Below are 26,790 nucleotides of genomic sequence, written 5' to 3'. Positions count from 1 at the left end.
CCAGCCTGGTCTACAAAGTGAGTCCAGGACAGCCATGGCTACACAGAGACACCCTGTCTCGAAAAACCAAAAACCAACCAACCAACCAACCAACCAACAACAAAAACAGTACGGATGGCAGTTGTTCTTAAAGTCGAAAACCAGTGGAAGCAGAAGACGGCACTTTGTTGAGAGGAACTCGGCCTGTGTCGGACAGTGAGAATAATTCCTGAGGAGCAGGCTTACCATTCCCAGAAGAAATCTGGATTTGAAGCAGTCCTGTACTGGGTGGGGTCTTGACAGAAGAAGTCAGCACATTTCTCAGGAAGAACTGAGTCCCCCACAGCACAGCACAGCACAGCACAGCGCTGATGTGAAGGCGTGGGGCAGGCACCACAGCTGGTGGGTATGTCTGGCAGATAACGATTGGAGACACCTGGGTCAGGACTGCCTCGCCCCAAGTTCATCACACAGCTGCGTCTCACTTGGAGAACATCTCTGGCAGGTGTAGACACTGTGGGTCAGGCACACCAGTTTGCTGCGAATTGGAGGGTATATCAAGCCACTATCTGAAAATCACAAAGTGTATTTAAGCAAAGTTTGGGTTCTGCAGCAAATTCAAAATTTACACATTCAAAAAAAACGAAACCAAACCAAAAAAAAAAAAAAACCCGGAGTTACCCAAAAAAAAAAAAAAAAAAAATCTATGGTCGAGGAAGGATTTCACTGTGAAATATAAGTAAGGAGAGGTTAGGTTTCGCTTGAGTGGGAAAGGCTGAGTCTTGTGTTATTGGTGTGGATTTAGGAGGCGGCGGCCCTTAATTTCCATTTATACCCCACATGGCTGCATGTTGGACTGGTCTGGTATGCAAGATGAAGTACGCCTCAAACACAGTGCCCTTCACAGAGCAGGCATTTAATGGTTGCTGCTTGAATAAAGTTGTAGCCTTGGACCTACTAAGTTCATAGTTAAGGAAACTTAAACATCATTTTGAGTGTGTTGCGGAGACAGTAAGTGAAGTCTGGAGTCGTTGTACTCCGCCGAGGGGGGACGAACAACCCATTTAGTCTGCTCTGTGTGCGACTTTCTGCCAAAGGGGTGTCATTTCTGCAAACAAGACCAACCAGGTTTCTGTCCACTCTGGTACTGAGAAAGGTGCCAACACTGCGTGCGATTCAGAGGATTCAGATCATGGCTAGCAACGCCCTCCACGAGGCCTGTTCTCGCTACGGTAGCCTTTCTGTCAGATCTGCCCCTGGCTCCAGGCTGAAGGGATTTCCACTCCCAGCTGCCTCCCGCGAGCCACGCGGATGCGTGGACTCCTCCCCTGGAAACTCCTCCAGGGCTGAGGAAGGCTTTGGCGCATGCTCCGTACCTAGGGCAGGTTTTTTTCTTCTTCTGCGGGTAGCAGGGCTCCTGTCACACCGGCTGGCGGGTTGTGGTGGTGCCAGCCCGCGTGAGCGAGTGTGTGCGCTTGCCTGCGCCTGGGCGGGCAGACCCGGAGCAGTAGTGCGATTCGCCCGGGAGGCGGCTCCGCAGAGGCGTCTCGCTCGCCGTCGCCGAGGGGCCGCTTTGCAAACTTGGGCGCCCAGGAACCCGCGGGCGAAGGTGCGGGGCGCGCGTGCGGGGCGCGGTGCACACGCAGGGCAGGGGCTGCGGGGCCGGGCCGCGCCTTCGCCCTTGGCCCGCGCCCTGGCGAGCCTCATGCAGCCCCTGTGCTCGTCGCCTCAGCTGCCCCGGGCAGGTCCCGGACCCGAACCCCGCGCCCCAGCGCCAGAGCGTCTGCGGGCCGGCGACCCGATGCTCCTTGCCGCCTGAGAGCGCCGCGCCCCGGAGCCAGAGGAGCCGGCTGGAGCCCTGCGCCCCGAGGATCTCGAGGAGCCCCACGCTCCAGCCGCCGCCGGCGCCCGTCTTCCCGGCTCCGCTCCTAGGCCCCGGCTCCGCCAACCCCGGAGTGCGGCGGGGCAGCCAGCCAGCCGCGCTCTTCGGCGGCAGGGGCATGGAGGAGCGGCGGGCTCCGAGCCGCGCCCCGGAGTCCCCGAAACTTCCGAGCAGGCTCCCGATCGCGCCGCCGCCGCCACCTCACCTGCCGGCCTGAGAGCGGGACCATGGATGAAAGGTTCAACAAGTGGCTGCTGACGCCGGTGCTCACTCTCCTCTTCGTGGTCATCATGTACCAGTACGTGTCCCCTTCCTGCACCAGCTCCTGCACCAACTTCGGGGAGCAGCTCCGCGCCGGGGAGAGCCGCCCGCCTGCTGCCCCGAGTCCCGCCCGACGGGCACAGGCACCCCTCGATGAGTGGGAGCGGCGGCCCCAGCTGCCCCCGCCACCCCGGGGACCACCCGAAGGGCCTCCTGGAGTCGCGGCTCCGGAGGAGGATGAGGATGAAGATCCGGGGGACATGGAGGAGGGGGAGGAGGAAGAGGAGGAGGAGCCGGACCCCGAGGCTCCCGAAAACGGCTCCCTGCCCAGGTTCGTGCCGCGCTTCAACTTCACCCTGAAGGACCTGACCCGCTTCGTGGACTTTAACATCAAAGGGCGCGACGTGATCGTGTTCCTGCACATCCAGAAGACTGGGGGCACCACGTTCGGCCGGCATCTGGTGAAGAATATTCGCCTGGAGCAGCCGTGTAGCTGCAAAGCCGGCCAGAAAAAGTGCACCTGCCACCGGCCGGGCAAGAAAGAGACCTGGCTGTTTTCCCGCTTCTCCACCGGCTGGAGCTGCGGGCTGCACGCCGACTGGACCGAGCTCACCAACTGCGTGCCGGCCATTATGGAGAAGAAGGATTGTCCCCGGAACCACAGCCACACCAGGTACCGTGCCCGTCCTGCCAGGCTTCTGTCGGTTTCCCGAACCCCCACCCCGCCGCCCCAAGTCCTGACCCCGCCAGTCCCGCGACGCACTGGCGCTCCTTTTTGCTGTTTGGCAGCGATTTCCAGCGAGTGGGGCAGAAAATTTGGGTAAAGGGTAAGAATCCGCTGGATACCGCAGCAGGGGTCTTGAGCTCAGTTGGCTCCTCCCCTATGCTTCGCTGCTTCTTGCCACCCTCTGTCACCTTCAGAGGCATCCATAGTCATCCTGGTGTGCATCCTGCCCTGTGCCTAGCACCAGGTGGTATTTGGAGCGGACAGTCCAGAGCAGCTATGGAATAGTCAGGGTGTTGAGGCTCCAGGTTGGACCAGAGAGGTAGAGGCTTGAACTTAAACGTTGTGGTGGAAAACAGACTAATAGGCGTGCAGGCACGGAGCATGAGTCTCCAGGAAGGGTGATTCTGGAGTATTATCCCCCATAAGTGGCTCTTGGGTGGCTCCTTGCCGTTTTTTTGAAGATGCAGGTGCAAACTAGTACTCTCCCAAGACAACCCTAATTCTGCAGATAGTCTTTGTTGGTGGGCCGTGCCAGGCTTTGGACTCATGCTGCTCTTAGCAAGATTCCCACTCTTTCCCTTAAGGCATTCCAACAGTTTATCTCAACATTATTTGTTAAATGCCTCCTGTGAGCCTTCCCGGGAGCGTGTTCAGTGCATACAAAGACCCCTTGCCTTCAAAGAGGGAAACACACAGCAGCCATGCAGTTAAGGGCCAAGAAAGTTTGAAGTCTCAGCTGCCAATGCAGCTGCTTGCACTACGGCCCTTTGAGAGAAGCATGGCTTTAAGGACTTGATTGGTTCTCTCCCCGCCCATTGCCGGCTGGAGATTAATCTGACATGCTCAAGGGGATAAAATATTAAAAGATCAGCACACTAGTTTATTGAAGTTTTATCTCAAAGGTTTCAAACAATTTGGTGGAAGGAAATAGGAGTTGAAACACTCAGCTCAGTGTGCTGCTATCAGATAGCTTTTTGCATTTGACATTATGGGAAAGCTTCATTTACTGGAAACCGCCCTGACTCTGAAATTTGCTACCACTGAAGCATCTAATTCTACTTCGTTTGTCTGAGAATGAGCGGGGTTTCATTATAGAATTTTTTTTCCTTCTACTCTGGCAGGGCTTTTTTTTTTTTTTAAACTTTATCTCCTTACTGCTCCTGTCTTTGATTGATGGAAATTGCTTAGAATAAGAAACTGGTACTCTTTTCCCTTTAGTTTGTTTGAAGGGTTTTGCATTTCTGTGTAATAGCCCTGGCTATCCTGGGCTCACTCTGTAGGCCAGACTGGCCTCGAACTCACAGAGATCCGCTTGCCTTTGCCTCCCAAGTGCTGGGATTAAAAGTGTGTTCTACTATGCCCGGCTACCTGTAAATATTTTAATAATGCATTATTTTACAACCTGCCATTTTGTTTTAGCTTAAAACTTTTAAATTAAGTATTGCATTCAGTCTTCCTGCTACATAGAACTATTACTTGCCTCTTTGTGTATCAGTCCATGGTGTGCCCCTTTGATTAAAATAACACATGTTCCTGGTTGATCCCAAAGAGTTTGTGAGCCTGCTTCATTGCTTTTCCATTCTAGTAAAACTGGAGTCTTTCATTAGCACATCAAAAACCCAGGTGACCTTCAGTGAGTGTCAGTATTAAAAAGCAAAGGAAAGCAATGTCTTAGCGGATACTTGAAGATTTCTGGGCATTAGAAGAGGATGGAAATTATGAAGTAGTTGGGTTTTGGCTGAATGGGGAGATGGTCTTGCTGTTAACACCCCGTGTAGGCCACATGTCTTGAGCCTCCCTTTTCTGGGAGATGCACACTCTCTCTGACATAGGAGAATTCAACCCTGACTATTTAAACATGTGGTTTCTACCAAAAGCAAATGAGGTTTTCAACTTAGCAATGGGCGATAAACATTCATTTCTTCTCGTGCCACAAGTTTATCAGATAATCATCTTGCATCGACTTTCTTTGCTTTAATATTTTTTTGTGGCATTTCATGTTGCATTGTGTAACCTTCTTATTCCTCCCCACCGTCCCCCCCCCCCCTTTCCCCAGCGAGTCTCAATTGCTTTTCTCCTAGATACCGTAGAAAGGAGTCGCCGTGATGTATGTGAAGAGCCCTGCATGGAAAGCTATAGGGAAGGGATTGAAGACACGTTAATAGTAGCATCTCGCTAGCAGAGAAGATTGAATTAGTTGTCTGTCATTGTAATGTCTGTGTACAGCAGTCTACAGTCAACAAGATTAGCCTGGATAATGGAGGGTCCATTTCCACAATGCAAAATGGCAGATAATCTATTGCTACATAATGGGAACAAGGCTCTGCTTCGAATAGGGCTGACTCCAGGCACAATTGAGAAGCAGTGCCTGTTGGTCTTATTTCCCTAGGCACTCTGCTTCTGGTCCCCCCTCTTGGCAGCTGCTCCCCGTTTCTCTTAAGGGTCAGTGTCCCCGTGGAGCACACAGTGGATGAGCCCAAGACTCTGCGATTGGGAGGTCATGGACCTTGCACATTCCGTGTACTAGGAGTAAGTTACGCTCTCCACAGGTCCGCGTTTCACACTCTCCCCTGCTTTATAATGTAAATGCTAGTTAGTGTGTCCCACGCAGTTGTGTTATGAGAAGTAAATGAGCTAATCTCTGGAACGTACTTAACATAGTATGTGTGCACAGTATAATGTGCTGGCGTGTAGTACTTAACATTTAGTACTGTGCATGTGGTAATTGGATAGTGAGGGAGAAGGGAGGGGCACTCGCATTCGAGACAGAAGAGAGAAAGCCAATTCTGAGAGAACATGGGAGAGCCGAAGGAAGCATCGTATGGATTCCATAGGCCCAGGAATGGGCAAGACCACCCTGGGATGACATGAAGGTAATTCTGACGACAGACAGTGGTTGGGATAGGGTAAGAAACCAACAGGAAGATATTCTCTCTCTCTCTCTCTCTCTCTCTCTCTCTCTCTCTCTCTCTCTCCCTCTCTCCCTCTCTCTCCCTCCCTCCTCCCCTCTCTCTCCTCTTTCTCTCTCCCCTGTTCCCACCCCATCATCTTACCAAGTATTTCTTCTTTTGTGTATGATATTTTTCCATTCATTATTTCCTCAATAGGCTACCCTTTCTCACTGTCTTGTGCATTCTTCTTAGAAAATAAATTTCCTGTGAGAGAGGGGTGGTGGTGTTGGGGGGAGCCATGCGTACACCACCGAGTTTGTGTGTGGGTCAGAGGACAACCTCGTGTGTCAGCTCTTGCCCTCTGCCTTGCTTGGTGCAGGTCTCTTGTTAGCAGATGCTTATGCCAGCCTAACAGGCCTGCAAGCTTCTGAAGATTCTCCCGTCTTCGCCTTCCGTCTCACCACGGCAATGTTGGAGTCACAGCTCCAGTGTGTGGCTTTGGACAGGCCCTGGGGCTCTGTCCAGGGGAAACACTTTACTGGCTGAGCCATCTCTCCAGCCAGCGGTTCTCCTCTTAATTTTATCTTTCCTCCCCTTTGTCTGTATGACCCAGGCTTCACAACGATTCTCTTTACCTTGATTAAGTATGGATCGAATCGTAGCATTTTACAGCAAAATAAACAAGATAGAGCCACTGAGGAGATCACTAGCCCCCCAATTTTGATGAGCATTCTAACGCTAAAAGGGGAGACGATGTTACTGAGGTGTCTTCAGGGACGCCGTGTCTTTATTTTGTCACTATATTCAGTGCTCTGAGTACTGTGACTCCTCCGTTCATATACCATGGAGAGGACGACTGTTTTTTTTTAATTTTCTTTTTTTATTAACTTATTCTTGTTACATCTCAATGGTTATCCCATCCCTTGTATCCTCCCATCCCTCCCTCCCTCCCCTTTTCCCCTTATTCCCCTCCCATATGACTGTTCCTGAGGGGGATTACCTCCCCCTGTATATGATCATAGAGTATCAAGTCTCTTCTTGGTAACCTGCTGTCCTTCCTCTGAGTGCCACTAGGCCTCCCCATCCAGGGGACATGGTCAAAGGTGAGGCACCAGAGTATGTGAGAAAGTCATATCCCACTCTCCACACAACTGTGAAGGATGTCCTGTCCATTGGCTAGATCTGGGTAGGGGTTTGAAGTTTACAGCCTGTATTGTCCTTGGCTGGTGCCATAGTTTGAGCGGGACACCTAGGCCCAAATCTGCCTATCATAATGTTCTTCTTGTAGGTTTCTAGAACCCTCTGGATCCTTCTACTTTGCTATTCTCCCATGCTTCTCTCATCTAGAGTCCCAATAGGATGGAGGACGACTGTCTTAAGCCTACTTCTTTTTTTTTTAATTTTTATTTTTGTTTTTTTAGATAGGGTTTCTCTATATTATCTTGGTGGTCCTGGACTCATGTTGTAGACCAGGCTGGCCTCAGACTCACAGTGATCCTCCTGCCTCTGCCTCCTGAGTGCTGGGATTAAAGACGAGCACCACCACACCTGGCTTAAGCCTCCTTCTTATATGTCAGGTGCTCTGGTAGTTCTGCAAATGGAGTTTGAGCAACACCAATCTTGTGTGAGCCTGCCTGGTAGGAAAGCCAGCTCTAACCTTGGTGAATGGGCAGCATCACCTTCTTTCTTACGAGATGCTGGAAGATGCTCTTCCACCATGCTTCTGTGTGATGGGAGGAACATTTGTCTGTATTGCTCATTTTCCATTGATCCTATTATGATGGATGATGTCCCATGGATTTGGTACCAGACAGGACCCTGGGCTGAAGGTCATATGGACCTACTTCAGCTGGAGGTGCTGTGTGCGTGCGTGTATGTGTGTGTGTGTGTGTGTGTGTGTGTGTGTGTGTGTGTGACACTTGTGTAAGTGTACAACGGAGTGGGAAAGTGTGGAGATGGTTTTGGCAGTGACTGGGAACATGGGGTATTTCTTCCCACATTCCTGTGGGTATTCTCGGGAAGCACCCACGTACACAAGGCAGGTAAATGATGTCCATGTCTAAATGGTCCTCAGGGAGAGAGGGAAGCAGACCTTCGCTGGGGTCCACTTTGTACTCTTGGAGAAATTAACTCAGGTTATCTTCATCCTGGACTTGACTATTTTCAGCGAGTCATTGTGGTCAGGACGATGAGTTCCTTTGACTCAGTTTGTATCACTGAACCACTTCCATGACGTGTGTGTGTGTTGTGTGTGGCGTGTATGTGTGTGGCGTGTATGTGTGTGGTATGTGTGTGTGTTGTGTATGTGTGTGCGTGTTGTGTGTGGTGTGAGTGTGTTGTGTGTGGTGTGAGTGTGTTGTGTGTGTGTGGTGTGTATGTGTGTGTGTGTGTGGTGTGTGTGTGTGGTATGTGTGTGTATTGTGTATCTGTGTGTGGTGTGTGTGTAGTTTGTGTATGTGTGTGGGTGGTATGTGTGAGTGTGGTATGTGGTGTGTGTGTATGTGTGTGTGTGGTGTGTGTATATGTGTGTGATGTGTATGTGTGGTGTGTATGTGTGTGTGGCGTGTATATATGTGTGTGGTGTGTGTGTATGTGTGGTGTGTGTGTGTGTGGTGTGTGTGTGGTGTGTGTGTGGTGTGTGTGTGTGTGGTATGTGTATGTGTGTGTGTGTGTGTGGTATGTGTATGTGGTGTGTGTATGTACGTGTGTGGTGTGTGTGTGTGTGGTGTGTATGTGTGTATACCCAGGTGAATGTAGGAGATCAGAGAACATGGTCCCGCGTAGATGCAGGGCCCAGGTGGACCACAGACTCATCAGTGGTCTCGAGCACAGGCGCTAAGGAAAGAGAAGGAGCCTTCAGATGCCTTCTTTGAGTTCTACCGAGGTAAAGCTTTCAAGCAAATGACAGTCCATCTGCTTGGCAGGACCTGATGTCCACGTTCACAATGACTGAAGGCATTGGTAACATCCCCGGTGCAGATGGAAAACATAAGGAGAAACATTAAAGTTGCCTTCAGTGCTCAAAAGAAGATGTGGCAGGCGAAGGAGACCTGTTTGCTATCAACCCTGAACATAGAACCAGGATGAGACTAGGTGGGTTTCGACTTGAGAAGTGTGTGTATCTGTCTCCAGTGAGCACGGACTTTTCTGCAGCATGTGGTCCTCAAGTGGGCGCTTCAGTAGTGTCTGCTTAGCCACGAGCACGGGGTTCCTTCCTGGGAAAAGACGGCCTGGGTGGCCTTTCGCTATAAGAGTCCTTAGCTCAAATACAAACTGCACTGAGGGTGTCTTCTCCCCTTCCCTACTTTATGAACAAAAAAGTGTGAGCAAGATTATAAATGAGTCAGTCAGCTCTCCAGTATTTGTAAATATTCCTACAAGGGAAGTTTGGTAAAGTACAGTCTGAAAGAAGAGATGATTTTACACGTTCAGAGACCAAAGCAGTAGGTTCCCTTAATAACTTTGTTTTCTTAATAAATTCCAAAAGATAAGATGGGAAAATATGACACAGCTTGTCCTAAAACAAACAAACAAACCAACCTACTTTGAAGCCTCATTGTATTTTTGCTTTTAGGCAGCACAGTAAATATGTCTTCTGCAGTGCTCTGACTCAAAGATCCTAGGACACTACAGTCTGCACTGTTTAGAAAGCATGATCTGTTGGCTGTTTCTTCTAATTAGAAACCTTGAACTGCCAAGAAGGTTTTTTTTTTTTTTTTAAACCACAAGGGTTGTGTGCAGTGTAAAACTAAGCAGATAAGGTTTGGTTCTGTCTGCACCACACATCCACTTGTTCATGATGGTTCCTTAAAGCACCGCCTCTCCCCAGACCCACCAATATCTGATGAGTCAGGAAGAGGCCTGACACGTTCTGCTTTTTGAGTGGTGAAGGTAGTTAGTGGTAACAGACGGTGCATTCCTTGTCTTCTCTTTCTGGTTACTGTGGGGGTTTTGATAGGCTTAACCTTAGAGAAGCAAAACTGCTTTGGAGATAATTAGAAGCCAGGTAAACTTAGCCAACAACGTGGTTTCGCTTAATTTCATATTCTTCTGCGATTCCCCAAAGGTAATTATTATCCTCTCACTTTGACTAAAGACAGCCAGACGCTTGCAGCATTTGAAAGGTATATGTGCTTAATAATGAATTAAATAGTTTGGTACTGTCAAAGCCTGAAGTGATTTTTAGAGTTGCAAAACACATTGACGGGTAGGGTTAAAATGAAAGCAGCTGAACAGGGAACTCATATTCCTATATTGTATAATAATCTATTGCCTTGTACTTGAATTTGCTAGATGTTGGATCTCATGGACGAAGTCTCCGTTGATTTTAATTGGCTAACGGTACTTTATACCAGCTGTAGCCAAACACTTGACAGTGTGCTGGGAAGTGTTCTCAAGCAGTGTTAGCTTAGAGCCTGTTATCTGACTTTAATTTCCCTGTGGCATATACTGTCGTGCTGTAAAACACATGTGAAGTGCTCCCCACAGAGATTTATCATATTTTTCAGACCATAAGACACACTTTCTCCCCAAAAGTATGTGTATGTGGAAATTAGGGTGCGCCTTATGGTCCAATTGCTGTTTTTACTGTGTTTTTCTTGTTTTACTGCTCTAAAAACTGGTCTTATGGTCAGGTGCGTCTTATAGACAGAAAACTTTGGTACCTATGGAAGGAGCTCATTAAAGGCCTGCTTTTAGAATGCCTTTAAAAATTATGGTACAATTGACCAGACTGTGGTCCCTTAGAAAATTATAAAACCTTTACTTTGGGTGTAAATTCTACTTGTTAGCAGTTGGGATCCACAATCAGCAAGATGCTACCTCTCCTGATTATCCAAAGAAAAAGGGACAGTAAGAAAGACAAGGCTCATTGGACTATTTTCTGGAAGATTTTCCCCTTATGATAAGAGAGACACCAGCAATTCATCTGAGAGCACACAGATACACAAACTTTGGACAGGCTATTTCAGTACACATTTTAGTTTAGGAAAAAAAAATCCGCTTGAACTGAGGGGTGAGTGGAGGGCAGAGGTCTCCAAAGTCTTAGGCACATTGAGACTTGTGACCACTGCTGGCCAAACCTGGTCTTGTTGGAGGGTGTGATGTGGGGGACCAGCCAAAGAGGTGGTGAATCCAATGACAGACTTATTAATGACTGAAAACAGTGCTGTTGTCTGATTTGTGAATGTGATTAAAGTCTAAGAGTGTGGATTCCAAAAGCAAACTCTAGGGACTTTAACGTGGTCCAGCCTCTTGTTAAGTGACCTTGGGTTGTCAAACACCTGCTGTACACTCTGGAAAATGGGGAGTATAATCTAAGCAGTAATAACCTATGAGGTATCCTTAGGACAGAGTTAGAAAGTCACACACACACACACGCACACACACGCACACACACGCACACACACGCACACACACGCACACACACGCACACAATACGCACACACACAATGCACACACACGCGCACACACATGCGCACACATGCGCACACATGCGCACACACATGCACACACATGCACACACATGCACACACACGCACACACACATGCACACACACATGCACACACACACGCACACACACACACGCACACATGCACACACATGTGGTTAGCTATTATATTTTCTTGGGACTTGTATTATTCATACATCCTGTATCGTGTAAAGATGAGATGAGCGCTAAACGTATGCCATGCTTTTGGGATCTGGAATATTTATTTAAACTTCTATGCTGGAAGTTAACTGATAAATTGTAGTTTTAAAAATGGCCATAGAAGATAAAAAGTAAATGTTGACTCATAGGGTGCTAGAGATGCTCAGTGGGTACTTAGTTAAATGGAAAAGTGAAGTGTTTTCCCCCCAGAAGCATACTGGTCTTTGTCTAATGGGAAATTAATGAAATAGCAATAAAATGTTTAAACATACACAATTAAATTCATACATGAAAAAGTCCTGCAGTGAAATTGAATTAGTTGCCTGTGGGCACATAAATATTTTTAGTTCGTTGCTATTATGAATATCTAACCATGCTTTTATTGGTAAGTACTGTGATTGTTTTTAAAGAACCCTTGATCTAACACTGTGGACTTACGTTGGGCTGTGCATTCTAATTTCTTTATAAACAAAGGAATGGCACAAATGTCAATCACTTTGATTCCCTTGGTATTTGTTAACTAAATTTACAGAGTATTCTTCTGAAGAACTCAGGATTCTGGGTATGTGATTACAAACCTGTTTGATGGACCACGATTGGAAATCTGTAGGATTTTTAAGAGTTTATGTCTACAGCAAAAGCCAACATCGAAAAAATGCAAACATGTTTTTAAATAGTTAGTACTGAATGTGTGGAAGGGAATGTGAGAAGACACCTATAGTTCATTAAAAAAAGAAAAAAAAGAAAAAACAAAAAAGGTCCCATGTGAAGGAGGAGAGCCGAGTGATGCTGTGGGCTGTAAACTGTGACAGAGGAGGAGAAAGACCAAAGTAATCGAGCCGAATAAACCCAGAGAACGGAACCAGAAAAAAGCCAAGGCTAAGTGGAGGAGGCGGACTCTTTCCTGGGTGCGTGGCGCTGTCTCTTTTGTGTGGTTATAAGAGGCTACCAGCTACCCAGCAGGCTCTCTGATTTGGAGCAGAGGTATATTTAAGCACTGCTGCTACGGATTAGCAGATACCTTCCCCTTTGTAGCATGCTGCTTTCTCACAGCATGGCTGGCTTTATTAGTAAGGGTCCTGGCACCAGCTGGGATTTTAAAGGGATGGGTTAGGAATATATGGACTGGGATAAGAAAAACTACATTGGATCTCCAGGTACCCTTTAATTAATAACAAAGTGGGACTGTTAGCCCAACTGGGTACCATCTGGTTATGAATTAGTGATGGGAGGTCTGGTATTGTTACATCTGCCTTATGCTGGCAGCTACCAGGACCTACTGTCTCAGTAGGGGAATGCCCAGGGGAGGTATGTGGACGAGAGCTGTTTGTGGAAATTTCCTTCAGCTGGATCTATGACCTGGTTGAGGCAGAGAGAAAGAAAGAGTTGGGAGGCTGTGTCCTGACGGCTCTCTCCTCCTGCCTGCGCATGCTTTTCCATTGTCTCGCATTGAGTGACTCTGCCTGGAGGCTCGCAAGCACAGGACCTAGTGAGTTGGTCTGTTCCTTGGACTCTCATGAAGCAGAGAAAGACGGCATGAACTCAGGCCTGGGCAGATGGCAAGGCCGAGTCTGCAGTGACTGTGGTGTCTTCCAAGGGCTTGAAGTTCTGCCCTCATCCTGTGGATACCCCAGGCCTTGTCACCAGGTGAGAGGAAGGACAGCAGCCGCACTGCATGTGTGCCCTCTGCGCAGAACACAGGACACCACTTAAAGAATGGCAGACGTGGAAAAGGACTTTGTATAAAAGGAAAGTCACTACAGGGACATTTTCTGGGGGGAAAAAATCACACTATTTTGGGTACTTGTCTCCAGAACACACCTGAGCCAGCTGGCTAATAGTGACAGATTTGGGCTGTTAGATCTGTGTTAGGATGCACAGTAGAGAGCACATATTTTATATTACGTCCGTGTGCGGCGCTTTATATATTTGGAGTTATAGAGCAATATTAGTTAAAGCGTGACAAGCAGTGTGCAAAAGTGGCTGTGGTCTGCAAAATCGTGCTTATGAGATTGGATGCTCGCGGCTGCTTACACTGTCTTTCACAAGCATTAGGAATCTTCAGAGTAACATTTATGAGCAATAGTTCTGTGAAACAGGACAAGAGAGAGAGGGAGAGGAAGGGGAAGAGGGGAGGAGGAGGGAGGGAGAAACACAAATGTGTCATTTGAATTTATTTGAATTTGTTTACTTTTAATTTTGAAAGACTTCTGAAATACAGCTGTATGTATTTGCAGGAGGCATACTTTCCTTTAAAGTATACACCCCAGAATCTTTCTAAGTAATTGTGTGTGTGTGTGTGTGTGTGTGTGTGTGTGTGTGTAATCAACTAAAGCTAAATAAGTAGGAAACCGTTACAAGGAAAGCTGTTACTTGATTGCTAATTAAAAATAAAATTAAAAATATCCTAGCGTTAAATTCTCAAAGATTTTAAAATAAAATTAGTAGGCACAGGAACCATGTAGTTATTGCTTTCCTTCTGAGAGCCACATTCTATGAATGAATTGTTACTATTTATAGATAGCAAAACTACTGCCCAGTTAAGTATCCATGCATAACCCCTTACAGAGGTCCATGTGAGAGGGACAGGGTGTTGAGTCATCTGCTGAGAGCAGAACTTTCCTTGCCCCTCCGTGTGCAGCGCCCCCTTGTGTTCGTCCTGGGTAGCTGCCTTATGATGCTGCTAGAGTTGAGCAGCCTGGAAACAAGGTCTTCCTTTCTTACCAGGATGAAAGGGCCTTGGGAAGCGACTTTCGCTGTCCACACAAACTAAGTTCTGAGCACCTTGTTCTAAGTACGCGTTGAACTGGATTTAAGTCCAGATACTTAAAAAAAAAACTCTGAACAAGGTGTCAAGGACTGTTTCTTTCTCACACAGCCTCACCACTTCTTAAACTGTCCATACGCACAGTGAGAGAAGGGAACAGGATCTCCCTATATGAACTAGGGTGGCCTTGTCTCGCTGTAGCCCAGGCTAGCCTTCAACTCACTATCTTCCTGCCTATAGCTCCAGCGCTGAGGTGACGGGGATGTCCCATGTCTGGCTTCTATTTCTAATATTTTTAAAGATTTCTCTATTCCTATTTCCAATTGCGTACATGAAATGTATTTGTGCAGGGACACTTTTAACAACAAGGAGGAATTTAGGCTTATTGGAAGCATTAAGTTTACTTATTCACCTAAGATATTTGTGACTATCAAGGTATGTTGTCTGCCTTTCCCATTTAGGGTGAAACCTAAAACACCACTGCAGATAAATCTCTTTGCTTTGAAGGTTTTATTCTCCAAGTTCCTATGTGTGCTATAAAGAATAATTAATATAATGAAAAAATCAATATTGTGTATAAATTATTTAAGCTTTACTATCGTTGTAATTTTCTCTTCAACACCTATTGATCCGTAACAATTCGTTTGTTAATTTCCTTCTACTGAGCTATTCATTGTGTTAGGTCTGCGGTAGTGCTGCCCCTGCGCTTTCACACCAAAGCCATGAATTACTGATGATCCAGGGGACTAGTTAACGTATCAGAGAGCGGCTGAGATGGAGACAGGCCCGCATGCTTTGCAGCGCTTTCCTAGAGGAAATGTGCGTGCGCAGGCGACTGCTAAATTTAAGGTGTATACTTGTGAAAGTTATTAATTAGCACTTCACAGTCCTCTAGGTAAGTTGCGCTCCAGCTTTGAATGGGTTTCCTTTTCTGCTTTGGCGCTGGGCGTAGAACCCGGGGCCCTTCACATGCTAGGCAGGCATAGTGCCGTGCTACTGAGCCAGCTCGTGCCCCTCCTCATCTTCCTCCTCCCCCCAAGCCCTCACCCTTTCTCAATCCCCCTTCCTTCCTCCCATCTTTCTTTCATTCTTTTCCTCTCTTGTTTGGCAAGTTAATAGTTTTACATTTCAACTGAGCTCAGCATGATATTCCAATTTATGCGTACAGTGTTCACTGATCAACTTGTCGCAATTTCCAATTTCTGGTGTTCATTCTCTACATTGGGACTGACCTCTCTCCTCTCCTCTCCTCCCCTACTCTTCTCTTCTCTTTTCTCCTTTCCCGGCCTGTGTGTGTGTGTGTGTGTGTGTGTGTGTGTGTGTGTGTGTGTGTGTAGTGAGTGCAGGTGCCTGCAGCAGCCAGAATAAATCGTCAGATCCTCTGGAGTTGGGTTGACAGGTGGCTGTGAGCTGACTAGTGTAGGTGCTAGGAACTGAACTTGTGTCCTTTGTAAGAGCAGCAAATGCTCTTAACTGCTGAGTCATCTCTCCAGCCCCCATAAAACTGATTCTTTTAATTTTATGTTTGTGCTTTTTTTATGGCAGAGACAAACTGTAGCTACAGGTTTGATTTGAGCTGATTTAGGAGGTGATGATCGGCTGTGCTGTTTTGTTCAGATAAAGCTAATTACAAACAAAGAAGGAAGTAATTTTAGAACAGAAGAACAGTCTTGTAGAGTATATTCCACACTGTAGTCACGATCAATTGGCAGAATGGCTTTGACTCCGTTAGGTGTTGTCTTAGGTACTATATAGCATTTGATGGTCGATGCTAGGATGACAGATTTGCATGGATGAGACCCACAAGTCTATGAAGCTCCTGGTGTGGGTTTAGTGTAGGAAGAACGCCAGTAAGCGGATGGCCAGTCACTCCCAGTGTGATGTTTTATTCTTTGACATCTGGGATTTTGCTGCCCCCTGGAGGTGCTGGCCTTCCCAAACTTAGCTAATTTGTAGATAGAATAAATGACTCGCCTTCTAGTACACTTTTCAGAAGAAACCCACTTAATCCAGAGCCCATAATGGTAATAAAATGTTGTTATATTTTTATTTTTGAGATTATAATATAGTCATGTCATTTCTCCTCTCCCTTCCCTCCCCCCAAACCTTCCATGTGTTTCCTCCCTCTTTTACATTCATGCCTTCTTTTTCCTTCATTGTTGTTACACACCCTCACACCCAAAGACACAGACACAGACACACACACACAGACACACAGACAGACACACACAGACACATACACACACACACACAGACACACAAAGACACGTACACACAGACACTCACACACACACAGACACACACAGACACACACAGACACACACACACAGACACACAGACACTCACACACACACAGACACAGACACACACAGACACATACACACACAGACACATACACACACAGACACACAAAGACACATACACACACTCACACACACACAGACACACACACACACACACACACACACACACACACACACACTCCTAAATACTTAGGATAACCTTCTCAGACTATATGTCAGTTATATGTATTTGTTTTCAGGGACCAATTGGTAGCGAATAGCCTGTTGGTGTGCTCTTCTTGGGAAAGACTATTTTTCCTTTCTCGATGTCCCTTCGTTGCCTGTACTTCTCTCTGTGTGTAGTTGGTGCCTCCTGCACTTTCCCTTGCTCACGTAACCATGTCTATTGTTGGTCTTATTCAGCTCACATTTGGGCAGTCATGTTGGTGAGACTCTTGGTTGTAGCTCCTGGAATTCACAGGAGACACAGTCCCACAGCAGACTCCCTGCTTCTCTTTCTGCCCCTCTTTCACAAAGATCCCTGAGCCTTAGGTGTGAGAATTGTTTCGGGCTGGGCCACAGCTCTGCATTTTGATTGGCTGTGGTTTTCTGCAATGGTCTCCATCTATTGCAAATGGCAGGAACCACACTTACCTGTAGTCAGAAGAACAAATGTTTAGAACAGAGTTAAAGATTATGCTGGGTTAGTAAGGCAGGGGATGTAGGTCCTCCTCCAACGTCACAACGTCACTAGACCTGAACAGCTGGCTGGGTTTCTAGTACCAGGCGTGATTTTCATCTTGTCAAATGGGCCATATGTCCAACCAGAGGGCTGTTGGTTACCACCAGTGTATGCGTCGCACTACTGCATCTGAGCTTCCACAGGAGGGGACTCAGCCAACAACAGTCCTGTCTAGCCATGGTCTCTGTGATCCTGAACAATGACTAGCTTGGCATGATAGTTTACCTACATGCTTTCTTAAATGGCCTCTCCAATGCCACTGTCATTTGCTTACCCAGAAACCTTAAAATCAGCAAAAGAAAATGGGTTTCAAAAGAGAGCAGAAGTCAGTGGCTGGATCACAAGAACGGGGCTGGAACAGGTGGTGTCTAGGGTTGTGAGTCCTGGGCTCATGTCTACGATCAGGGTTGTGGACTGGTTGAGGACTATGAAGTGGGGCCCAGTCTTCAAGTGGTTAGGAGGGGCAGGAAGATGGGAAGGGTGGAAGCTGAACCACGAAACCTGTGACACACCCAGCTCTTTGTTATTTTATAATCATAGACTGATAGACAGCAGAGAGCCAATAACTTCTAATTTTACCTTAAACTTGTTTTCTTTCTAGCTGGCCCCAAGAGTAAATGTCTTGATTGACTGATTGATTCATTTATGATTGTATAGAAGGCAGCAATCAGACACCTTAGAGAATACTTACTCCTGGATTTCAGGGAATAAAACCAGAGTTATGTAAGTCACAGACAAAATTATTCGAAAATGATTATATATCACAGTATTTAAATCAGTTTCTGACACTGCAATCAGAACTTTTTATAAAAGTTCCAAGGGAGGTATGCTTTAAAAAATGAGTGCAAATATTTGAAGCCATGAACAGGAAAAATAAAGGATTTGAATTAGCTGGAGAGGGAGTGGGATAATACTGAATTAAAAGTAGGATGGTCCACATAGAGGAACAAGATACTGCTTATCATACTAGGCTATAAAGTGACGGTGGCGTCCACTTCTGCTTACTCTCTTGGCCTCGGTCTCCTGGTGTCTGTCTCTATCTGTCTCTCTCTCTGCCAGCGTGCCTCTAGCCCCATGGGTAAAGGACAGAAGCCAACATGTGCTCCAGAAGATAGAAAAGAAATGTGAGTAGGAAGTTTAAGAACACGAGTAACACTCTGTAGAAAAGGTACAGAGGCTCCTTGCATTTCCATGTTTTAGTATTTCATCGGGGGTGCAGGAGGTTCAGGGTGTTGCAGAGGTCAGAGGTCAGCGTCAGGTGAAACAAGGTACTCATGAGCGTGATACATACGTTCTTGTTATTATATTTAACAAGAAGCAACTACATTTTGTTCTGTATTATGGACAAAATAATTGTTTGTGAATGACATGCACTTGTTTCCTGTCCTAAGACATTGGTTCTAAAGACCCCAATCCTCTGTCACCTGGATGTTCCCAGTGTTGCTGGGTGTGCAGGCTTTCCAGCAGGCAGATGGTGTCACAGGTACTGGATGTGAGCTAAAGCAACTCCCCGCGTCAGGAGAGTACATAAGGTTCCTCAGGAAGGTAATTCATACTCACAGAACAAGCTTAGACTACTGCAGGCCAGCCATGGCTTTGATGAGCTGGCTCAGGAGAAGAGTGAGATAAATGATATGCCTGCAGCGTCCATGTTTGGTCTAAACTTTTATCTCTACATTTGGAGGGATACTTACATTTGCCTAGGATCTGCTGTCTTTCTGTTCAGGAGAGTTAGTGGGGGCAGATCCACAAGTGACATTGGTGCTTGGCTATAACTGAGGTCGTGGGAGGCCGAGGACAGCTGAGGGATGAGGAGTAAAAGTGGCCTCAGAGAGCCAGGACCGGAGGCTGCAGGAGGTGGAGTGTGCTACAGCTAATGTGTGCTGGGTTCCGTGCCGGTGTTGGTGATGCCATGCCTCCCTTGTGCACACACCGAGGTGGCAAGTCTCTGCAGAGAGAAGCTGTCCTCCTTGGCAGGAGAAATCAAAAGCCACTGACTGGGATGAGCAGGCTCGGTATGGAGGTTCCTGAGATCGAACACCATGTCAGCGAGTGTGCTTTTCTCAAGGCAGTTTTAATGTAACCTGAGGTATGTGCTACATCAGAGCAGAGGCAGAGAGGGTAGATAGGCAGTGACAAGGCTCCCTAGTGTTATTAGCCACAGTTATCATCTCTGGGACCAAATACAAGAAGCAGCTTGTGAGCTAGTGAACTGGGACAGTCAGCGAGGAGATAGTGCAGGCACGAAGACCCGAGTTCAAGTCCCTGGACTGCTGGAAAGAGAACAGCAATTCTGTAAGTCTAGCACTCAGGAGGCAGAGGCAGGGGGATTTCGGGGGCTTGCTGACCAGTGAGATCTAGGGGGAGGGAGGGAGGGAGGGAGGGAGAGAGAGAGAGAGAGAGAGAGAGAGAGAGAGAGAGAGAGAGAGAGAGAGAGAGTGAGTGTGTTTTTCTTAAAAGGAAGATGGAAGCCAGATGTGATGGTGCAAACCTTTAATCCCAGCACTCAGGAGGCAGAGGCAGGCAGATCACTGTGAGTTCAAGGCCAGCCTGATCTGCAGAATGAGTCCAGGATAGCCAAGGCTACACAGAGAGAAAAACCAATAAATAAATAAGTAAGTAAGTAAATAAGTAAAAAAAATGGGGGGGGGGGAGAAGATGGAGGCCGGGTGGTGACGCACACCTTTAATCCCAGAGGCAGAGGCAGGTAGATCTCTGAGTTTGATGTCAGCCTGGTCTATAGATCGAGTTCCAGTACAGCCAGGGATGCACAGAAAAAACAAAAAAAAAAAAAAAACAAAAGAAAACAGACAAAGACACACAAACTCAACTAAGATGGAGAAGCTATTAGGAAGACACTTGATGTCATGCCTTTGCCTCAACATGCATGTTACACACACACACACACACACACACACACACACACATGCATACATATACATGCACAAACGTACATACTGATACACACGTGTACACATACACACTGATACACACATACTGATATCCACAAAAAGATACACATAGGTGTACACATTGATCCACACATGCATACACACTCTGGTATACACTGATACACACACACACTGATACATATATACACACCGATACATTGATGCACATGCACATACTGATACATACACACTCATACATGCATGCACCAATACACACATGCATACACACACACTGATGTACACACACTGATACATATATACCATGATACACACCCACTGATATACACACACATGGATACACACATGCACACACACACTGATATACACATGTGCATACACACTCACTGATACACATATGCACAAACTAGGACACACATGTATATATACATGCACTGATACACATATGAGCACACACACTGGTGTATACACATACACACCTGAAGTACACATGTATACACCCAAGCATTGATACACACATGCACATACATGCTGATATACACATGCACACACATGCATACAGAATCACTCTGCAGGAGAAGAGGTCTATCTGGCTCATGATCTGAGGAACTACAATATATCACAGCAGGGAACGTGTGGAAACAGTAGCTGCTATGGCTGGGAGAGCAGGGTGCAGGTGAGGTCTCCGGTGACAGTGTTGACAGTCAGTAAACAGAGAGCAGGCAGGATGCAGACCTGGCCTGCATACCCCAGCGTCACCCCCCTAGTTACCCATCCCTTTAGTTAGTACCCCCTTAAACTTTGAGAGCCCCCAAAACCAGTATCACAAAGCCTGGGTGAAGCATCTGAGCATGGGAGCCTCTGAGGGACGTTTAACACAGGAAGCCAGATGATCCGTGGGGCTTTCTTGACATGTGCGCTCTTCTGTTGCTTGGCAGCTTGATAGATGTGTTAAGGCAGCAAGCACCACATCCTCCTCACACCCGTGTCGTGACCCCTCCTCCCTGAAGGTCTTCCCCACACATTCTCTAGCGGATGGAAGATAGGTGGGGAATGAGGTCGGAGCATAGCTGTGAGCCAGCATCCTGATGTGTCAGCGCCCTGGGCCACAGGTGGGAGAGGGTCACCTGAGCGCGCAGCACAGAGAGGTTGACACTCCCTGGGAGGTAGGTAAGGACATCAGAGGAGATCATTTAAAAACTGCACACCTTGCTGTTTAAAGTCCTTTCCTTACTGTTCCTCAGTCACCTGCAGCTTGGGTGTGCCTTGACGATGTGTTGTCTGTAACACACAGGCCGGGGTAGAGCTACGCCGTAAGTGATGTATTTTCAGAGGATGGAAGCACCGAAGTCTGTGAGGTGGAGAAGTCAAGGTCACCTGGGGGATATTTAGATGCCCTGGGATGGCGTCTTGAGTGGGATGAGAAGGGACAGTTAAAAGTGTTCTACAGGAAAGAGGTTGGTTATTCCATTTTTAGCATACATAATTAAGAACAGATGAACAATATATTCAATTATCATACAGCTTAATTACTTGTGAACATGCATATTATGGTGCTTAACCTTCCTGGGCTACACTGCATACTTACATGGACAGCTTGAAATCGTCTGCAGAGTTAAATAGAAAATTAAAACTGTGAGTAAAATCAAAGCCAGTGAAAAGGACTGGAAATAGCACCTAGGTTTATGAACTTAATATTTCTTATATATATATTGGATTTTAAGAACATCATGTCCTAGAGAGCCTCTGTCATTGGGTTAAGTTTGAGAAAATAGCCATATTTTTCTAACTCTTGGAAGGAATTTACAGCTTAAAGGGATGTAGGATGACATCATAAACTATGCTTTCACAATAGCTTTGTAAGATACAGAAACATCCTCCAGGAGGCTGCTACTCATGTCAACTCTGTCAAATAGAGACATGGTGTGTCAACAAGGAGATAGAGGGCCCCTGTGGTGACTAATATACAAAGTACATAGGCATAAGCTTCATTAGGGACGCCGGTGACCCACATAGAGCAAGCTGCAGCATTTTATTGGAGATATAATTGAAGCAAGAATGAATAGATAAATGCTTCAAGATGGAAGAATGAGTACTCTAAAGGCTTTTATTCAAGTTAATTTATAAGTTTAAGAATTAAAATATTCCCTTTCATAACAAAATTGCAGTATCATATTGAAAAAGATCACAGGACATCAGAAGTATTATTTAAAAAGAGATGTGGTTAGGGAGACGTTGTCCCAGATACGAAGTATTTAGAAATAATAATTAAAGCTACACTCCTAGGCATTGCTAGGAGTATACACCAATAGGACAAGATGCAAGTACAAAGTGCGTGTGTGATATAGTAGTTCCTACAGAACAGTGATAGTGTCCCCTCATCAGTTTCACAGCAACATTTATAAACACAACAAACTCACTTGGATCCATTTTATTATAAAATGAACCATGTCCCAGTGACTCCAGTAGTTATGCATAAGTATAAAAATAAGGTTTAAAGTCATGCAAAAATTTGCTGTCTATTAACCTTGGGAAAAATAATGCTTCCTATTGTGTGGGGGAAAAGGAAGTAAGTCCACGTGAGGCGCTGAAGAGTGATCAGTAGTACAGGTGTAGTGAGGACGGTGTTCCTGGCAGTGGGATGGACGAGGACAGAGCTCCCATGGGTTTGTGGTGGCAGGAACACCACGGGCACATTATCCTGTAAGATGAGTTTAGTTCCTGATTCATGTGGCCGTGGTGGAGGGCTCTGTTGGGGTGAAGAGGTCATAAGGTCAGGAGCACATGCAGTGGTTCCACTGGCTTCTATCCCTCCTGGAAGCTTCTTAGGGACGTTGCTGCTAGAGCTCAACTCATGTAGAGATAGGGACAGGGGCAGGGACCGGGAGATAGGGACAGGGGCAGGGACCGGGAGACAGGGACAGGGGCAGGGACCAGGAGACAGGGACAGGGGCAGGGACCAGGAGATAGGGACAGGGGCAGGGACCGGGAGACAGGGACAGGGGCAGGGACCAGGAGACAGGGACAGGGGCAGGGACCGGGAGACAGGGACAGGGGCAGGGACCGGGAGATAGGGACAGGGGCAGGGACCGGGAGACAGGGACAGGGGCAGGGACCGGGAGACAGGGACAGGGGCAGGGACCAGGAGACAGGGACAGGGGCAGGGACCGGGAGACAGGGACAGGGGCAGGGACCGGGAGACAGGGACAGGGGCAGGGACCGGGAGACAGGGACAGGGGCAGGGACCGGGAGACAGGGACAGGGGCAGGGACCGGGAGACAGGGACAGGGGCAGGGACCGGGAGACAGGGACAGGGGCAGGGACCGGGAGACAGGGACAGGGGCAGGGACCGGGAGACAGGGACAGGGGCAGGGACCAGGAGACAGGGACAGGGGCAGGGACCGGGAGACAGGGATGGGGGGCAGGGGCAGGGACCAGGAGATAGGGACAGGGGCAGGGACCAGGAGACAGGGATGGGGGCAGGGACCGGGAGACAGGGACAGGGGCAGGGCCCAGGATGGGGGAGAGAGAGAGAGACTCTAGTTCTGAGAAGCTCAAATCTTATGCTTCTCCATGCCACAGTCTCTTTATATTCAGAGTTTAAATCACCACAGAGTGATAAAACACATACACACACACACATACACACACATATACACATACACACACATACACACACATATACACATACACACACATATACACATACATACACATACACACACACATACACATACACACACACACACACACATACACAAACACACACCGGATCCATTTAGACATAAGGAGGTGTTTGGTCCTTGAAGCAAATGCAGCCTCTCCAAGGTCACACTTTCATCTGTCAGGCCAATGCTGGCCTGTTTTTCAGAACTCTAGGACACTCCAGTGTAAACAGATTGAAGAAAACACACAAAGTGTGACAGGAAAGGATTAATGACTTTCTTAAAGGCATCGAGACTGGTAGAAAAACGATTACATTCTCAATAGATAATTGGGAAAAACTTATGTACAGAGAATTTTCTCATTAAGAACTCCAGTAAGTAAACAACTGAGAGATATTAACCTCATCAGTAAGCAACGGAAGTGAAATATAAATTAAAAAACACAACTTATACCTCCTGAGTAAACATTAAAAATATAGATGTAACATGGTTCTAATGAGATCTTGGGGAATGGGTTCACCTACAGATTTACGACCTTTTGTTTTGGTGTTTGGAAAATAGTCTGGATGTATGCCAGAAAAGAAAACAAAACCATTCATGAACCTTTGTCTCAGAAATCTTACTTCTAGAATTTACTCCAAGAAAATAATTCAAGAGAAGGAAAGAAGTTTCACACTAAGATAGTTATTTTCCTCCGATGCATGATGGGAAAGAAATAGAAAGCCAGGAAGCAGCTAGGGATTCGGGCAGGAAATGGGTGTCTATGCTATGGCTCAATAAACTGATGCAATATTAGGGTGGTCCTAAGGAAGATCTGCGGATTGGAAAATGATGGGTGTACTGTTAAAAAAAAGTCGTAAAGTTGATTCTGTTTGGTTATCAGCTATGTGCATTCATATAGTTAAATTCCATCAAGGAACATAATAAAATGAAAAAGTGAGTCATGAAACTGTTAGTAAAGCCAATGTCATCGACATCTTTTTACTGTTATTGAAAGAAATGTGGAACAGAATGAGTCTCCTTTCGGGGTGCATATGCTGGCTCTGTTATGTACCGTGCTATGTACCTGGAGAAAAATGATAATTTCAGTGTCTCAGTTTACTCATCTGTGATATGGGTATAAAAACAGAGCCTAGCTGCAGCACTCCGGAGGAGAGTGGGCCCTGTGACTTGCCCACTGGGCAGCACAGTAGAGCTGGTTCTGGTGGTGTGGAGCAGGAGAGCAGGAGAGCTGGCCCCGCCCTCTGCCGCCTGCAGCATTGGGTGAGCTACCTGGGGCAGGTGCCCTATAAACTGCTGTGTGCATTCTAAGCCTAGCAGTTTTCACGCTGTGGCTCGGTTGTTGCATTGAGGTTGAGTCAGTAGCTGTGTCTTGGCTCAGTCATGAAGCCTTATATTGACTGGCACATCATCCAAGTGACAGAAATCTAAGTAGCTCACACTGGAAGCGCGGCTTACTATTTGGGGTGCTGCAGACCACAGCAAGGTCTTGGGAAACAGACAACAGACAAGCAGAAGAGTCTGTAAAATTGGTCAAGTTTAAGAGTTGGGCACTGAGAACGTCAACACACTACTTCTCCATCACTAGCATGAATATATGGTCTCTTCATTTATTGGTTTGTTTTTTATGCCACTGACTGTTCGGGTTTGCGACATCTCACTGGCTGACGTCATCTTCTGAGCACTTGACACTGAGCCTATAGTGAAGGGCCTGGTCTGGTCTGCTCTGACCTTTCTGAGTCTCTGTGTGCCAGGAGGGAGAATGACAGCCATGAGAGAGTGACGACGCACAACTGTGTGCTAACCGGCAGAGGTGACGCACAACTGTGTGCTAACCAGCAGAGGTGGTTGTCTGAGGCATGTAAGAGTGGAGGGACACTTCAGAGGTGTAGCTCCAGCATTCCAGGCTGGGGTGGAGGTATCCCTGTGAGGCCAGGGTGGCCCACACATTGACTTTCTGTCAAATCCGGGCTTCAGGGTGAGCCCCTGTCTGAACAGCAATAACATCAACAACAGCAACACGAAGGCCAGGGGAAAGAGCACAAGAAAACCCCTTGCACATGTTTACTATGAAATGGGATGCAGTCACACACATACACACACCCAGACACCCCCCCACCACATACATATACACAGACACACACACATATACACATATACATATACATACACATACACACACATACACACATACATCTTATTCATCTATGCACTCTATGGAAATGGAATAGTGTCTAGAAAATGCTTAGGACACACGTTCTGAATCAAACCTTGAGATTCTTGGTAGTTCTTTTATTATAGAAAGTGCTAAATTGTAGTTCATTTCCCGGACGCAGGAACAGTGCTCTTTTACGCTGGATGAAAGAGGGAAGGCTGGCGCGTGTGGCAGAGCCTCTTCTGTTGTGACTGTGTTGGCACCTGACTCTTGTTCTCAGCGTTCCACGTGCTCAGAGAAACACAAAGTGTGTGAAAATACTTTTCAGGAGTTAAGACTTTATACGAAATCATGGAGAAAGCACTGGACAATGGAGAATGCACAAAGTAATTTTTGACTTTGAGTTTTATTCCTTATATATGAACCTGATGAAGTCACTGAGTTCTCCGACCCTCAATATGCTCACTTATGAAGTTGAAATAATTACTTTAGCTTGGCTTTAGGATTAAGAGTTTAATGCAGTGTCAACATAATTTGTTGGTACTAGTGAGGAGGCAGCATCCATTTCTCCCCCCTCTGCCTCCTTGCACACTTTGGGAGCTATTTCAAATAGACTCTTAAGAGCCCTGATTTCTGCATTTGAAAGTGACTATTTTGGTCTGAATATTCACAAGGGAGGAACCTTTGGAAAAATGCTAATAGGATTAACATTGTACAAAGCCCCCTATGGTCTAAACATGTCAAAATAATGGAAAAACTATTTTTTAAAAAATCATAGAAACCTCACAGAGAGAGAGAGCAGGCTCTGAGGAGAACACGTGGAAATCAAAATAAAGGAAACTAGATCTAATTGTAAAATAGTCTTAACATGAGAGAGGA

The 26,790-nt window shown here is 46.6% G+C and overlaps 1 protein-coding gene across 1 annotated transcript in view; it reads left to right on the top strand.

The window, feature by feature from the left end:
* The first annotated feature begins 1,954 nt into the window (after window positions 1-1,954).
* HS6ST3 (heparan sulfate 6-O-sulfotransferase 3) overlaps window positions 1,955-26,790 on the top strand; it is a 675,462-nt gene continuing 650,626 nt past the window's right edge. The window contains exon 1 of the mRNA XM_084767842.1: window positions 1,955-2,795. Coding sequence (XP_084623968.1) covers window positions 2,089-2,795 — 707 coding nt within the window. The 5' untranslated portion in view covers window positions 1,955-2,088. The remainder of the gene's footprint in view (window positions 2,796-26,790) is intronic.

The sequence above is a fragment of the Acomys minous genome (assembly GCF_964271855.1).
Source record: "Acomys minous genome assembly, chromosome: 18".
Classification (NCBI taxonomy): Eukaryota; Metazoa; Chordata; class Mammalia; order Rodentia; family Muridae; genus Acomys; species Acomys minous.
This window is presented reverse-complemented; position numbering and strand designations above follow the sequence as displayed.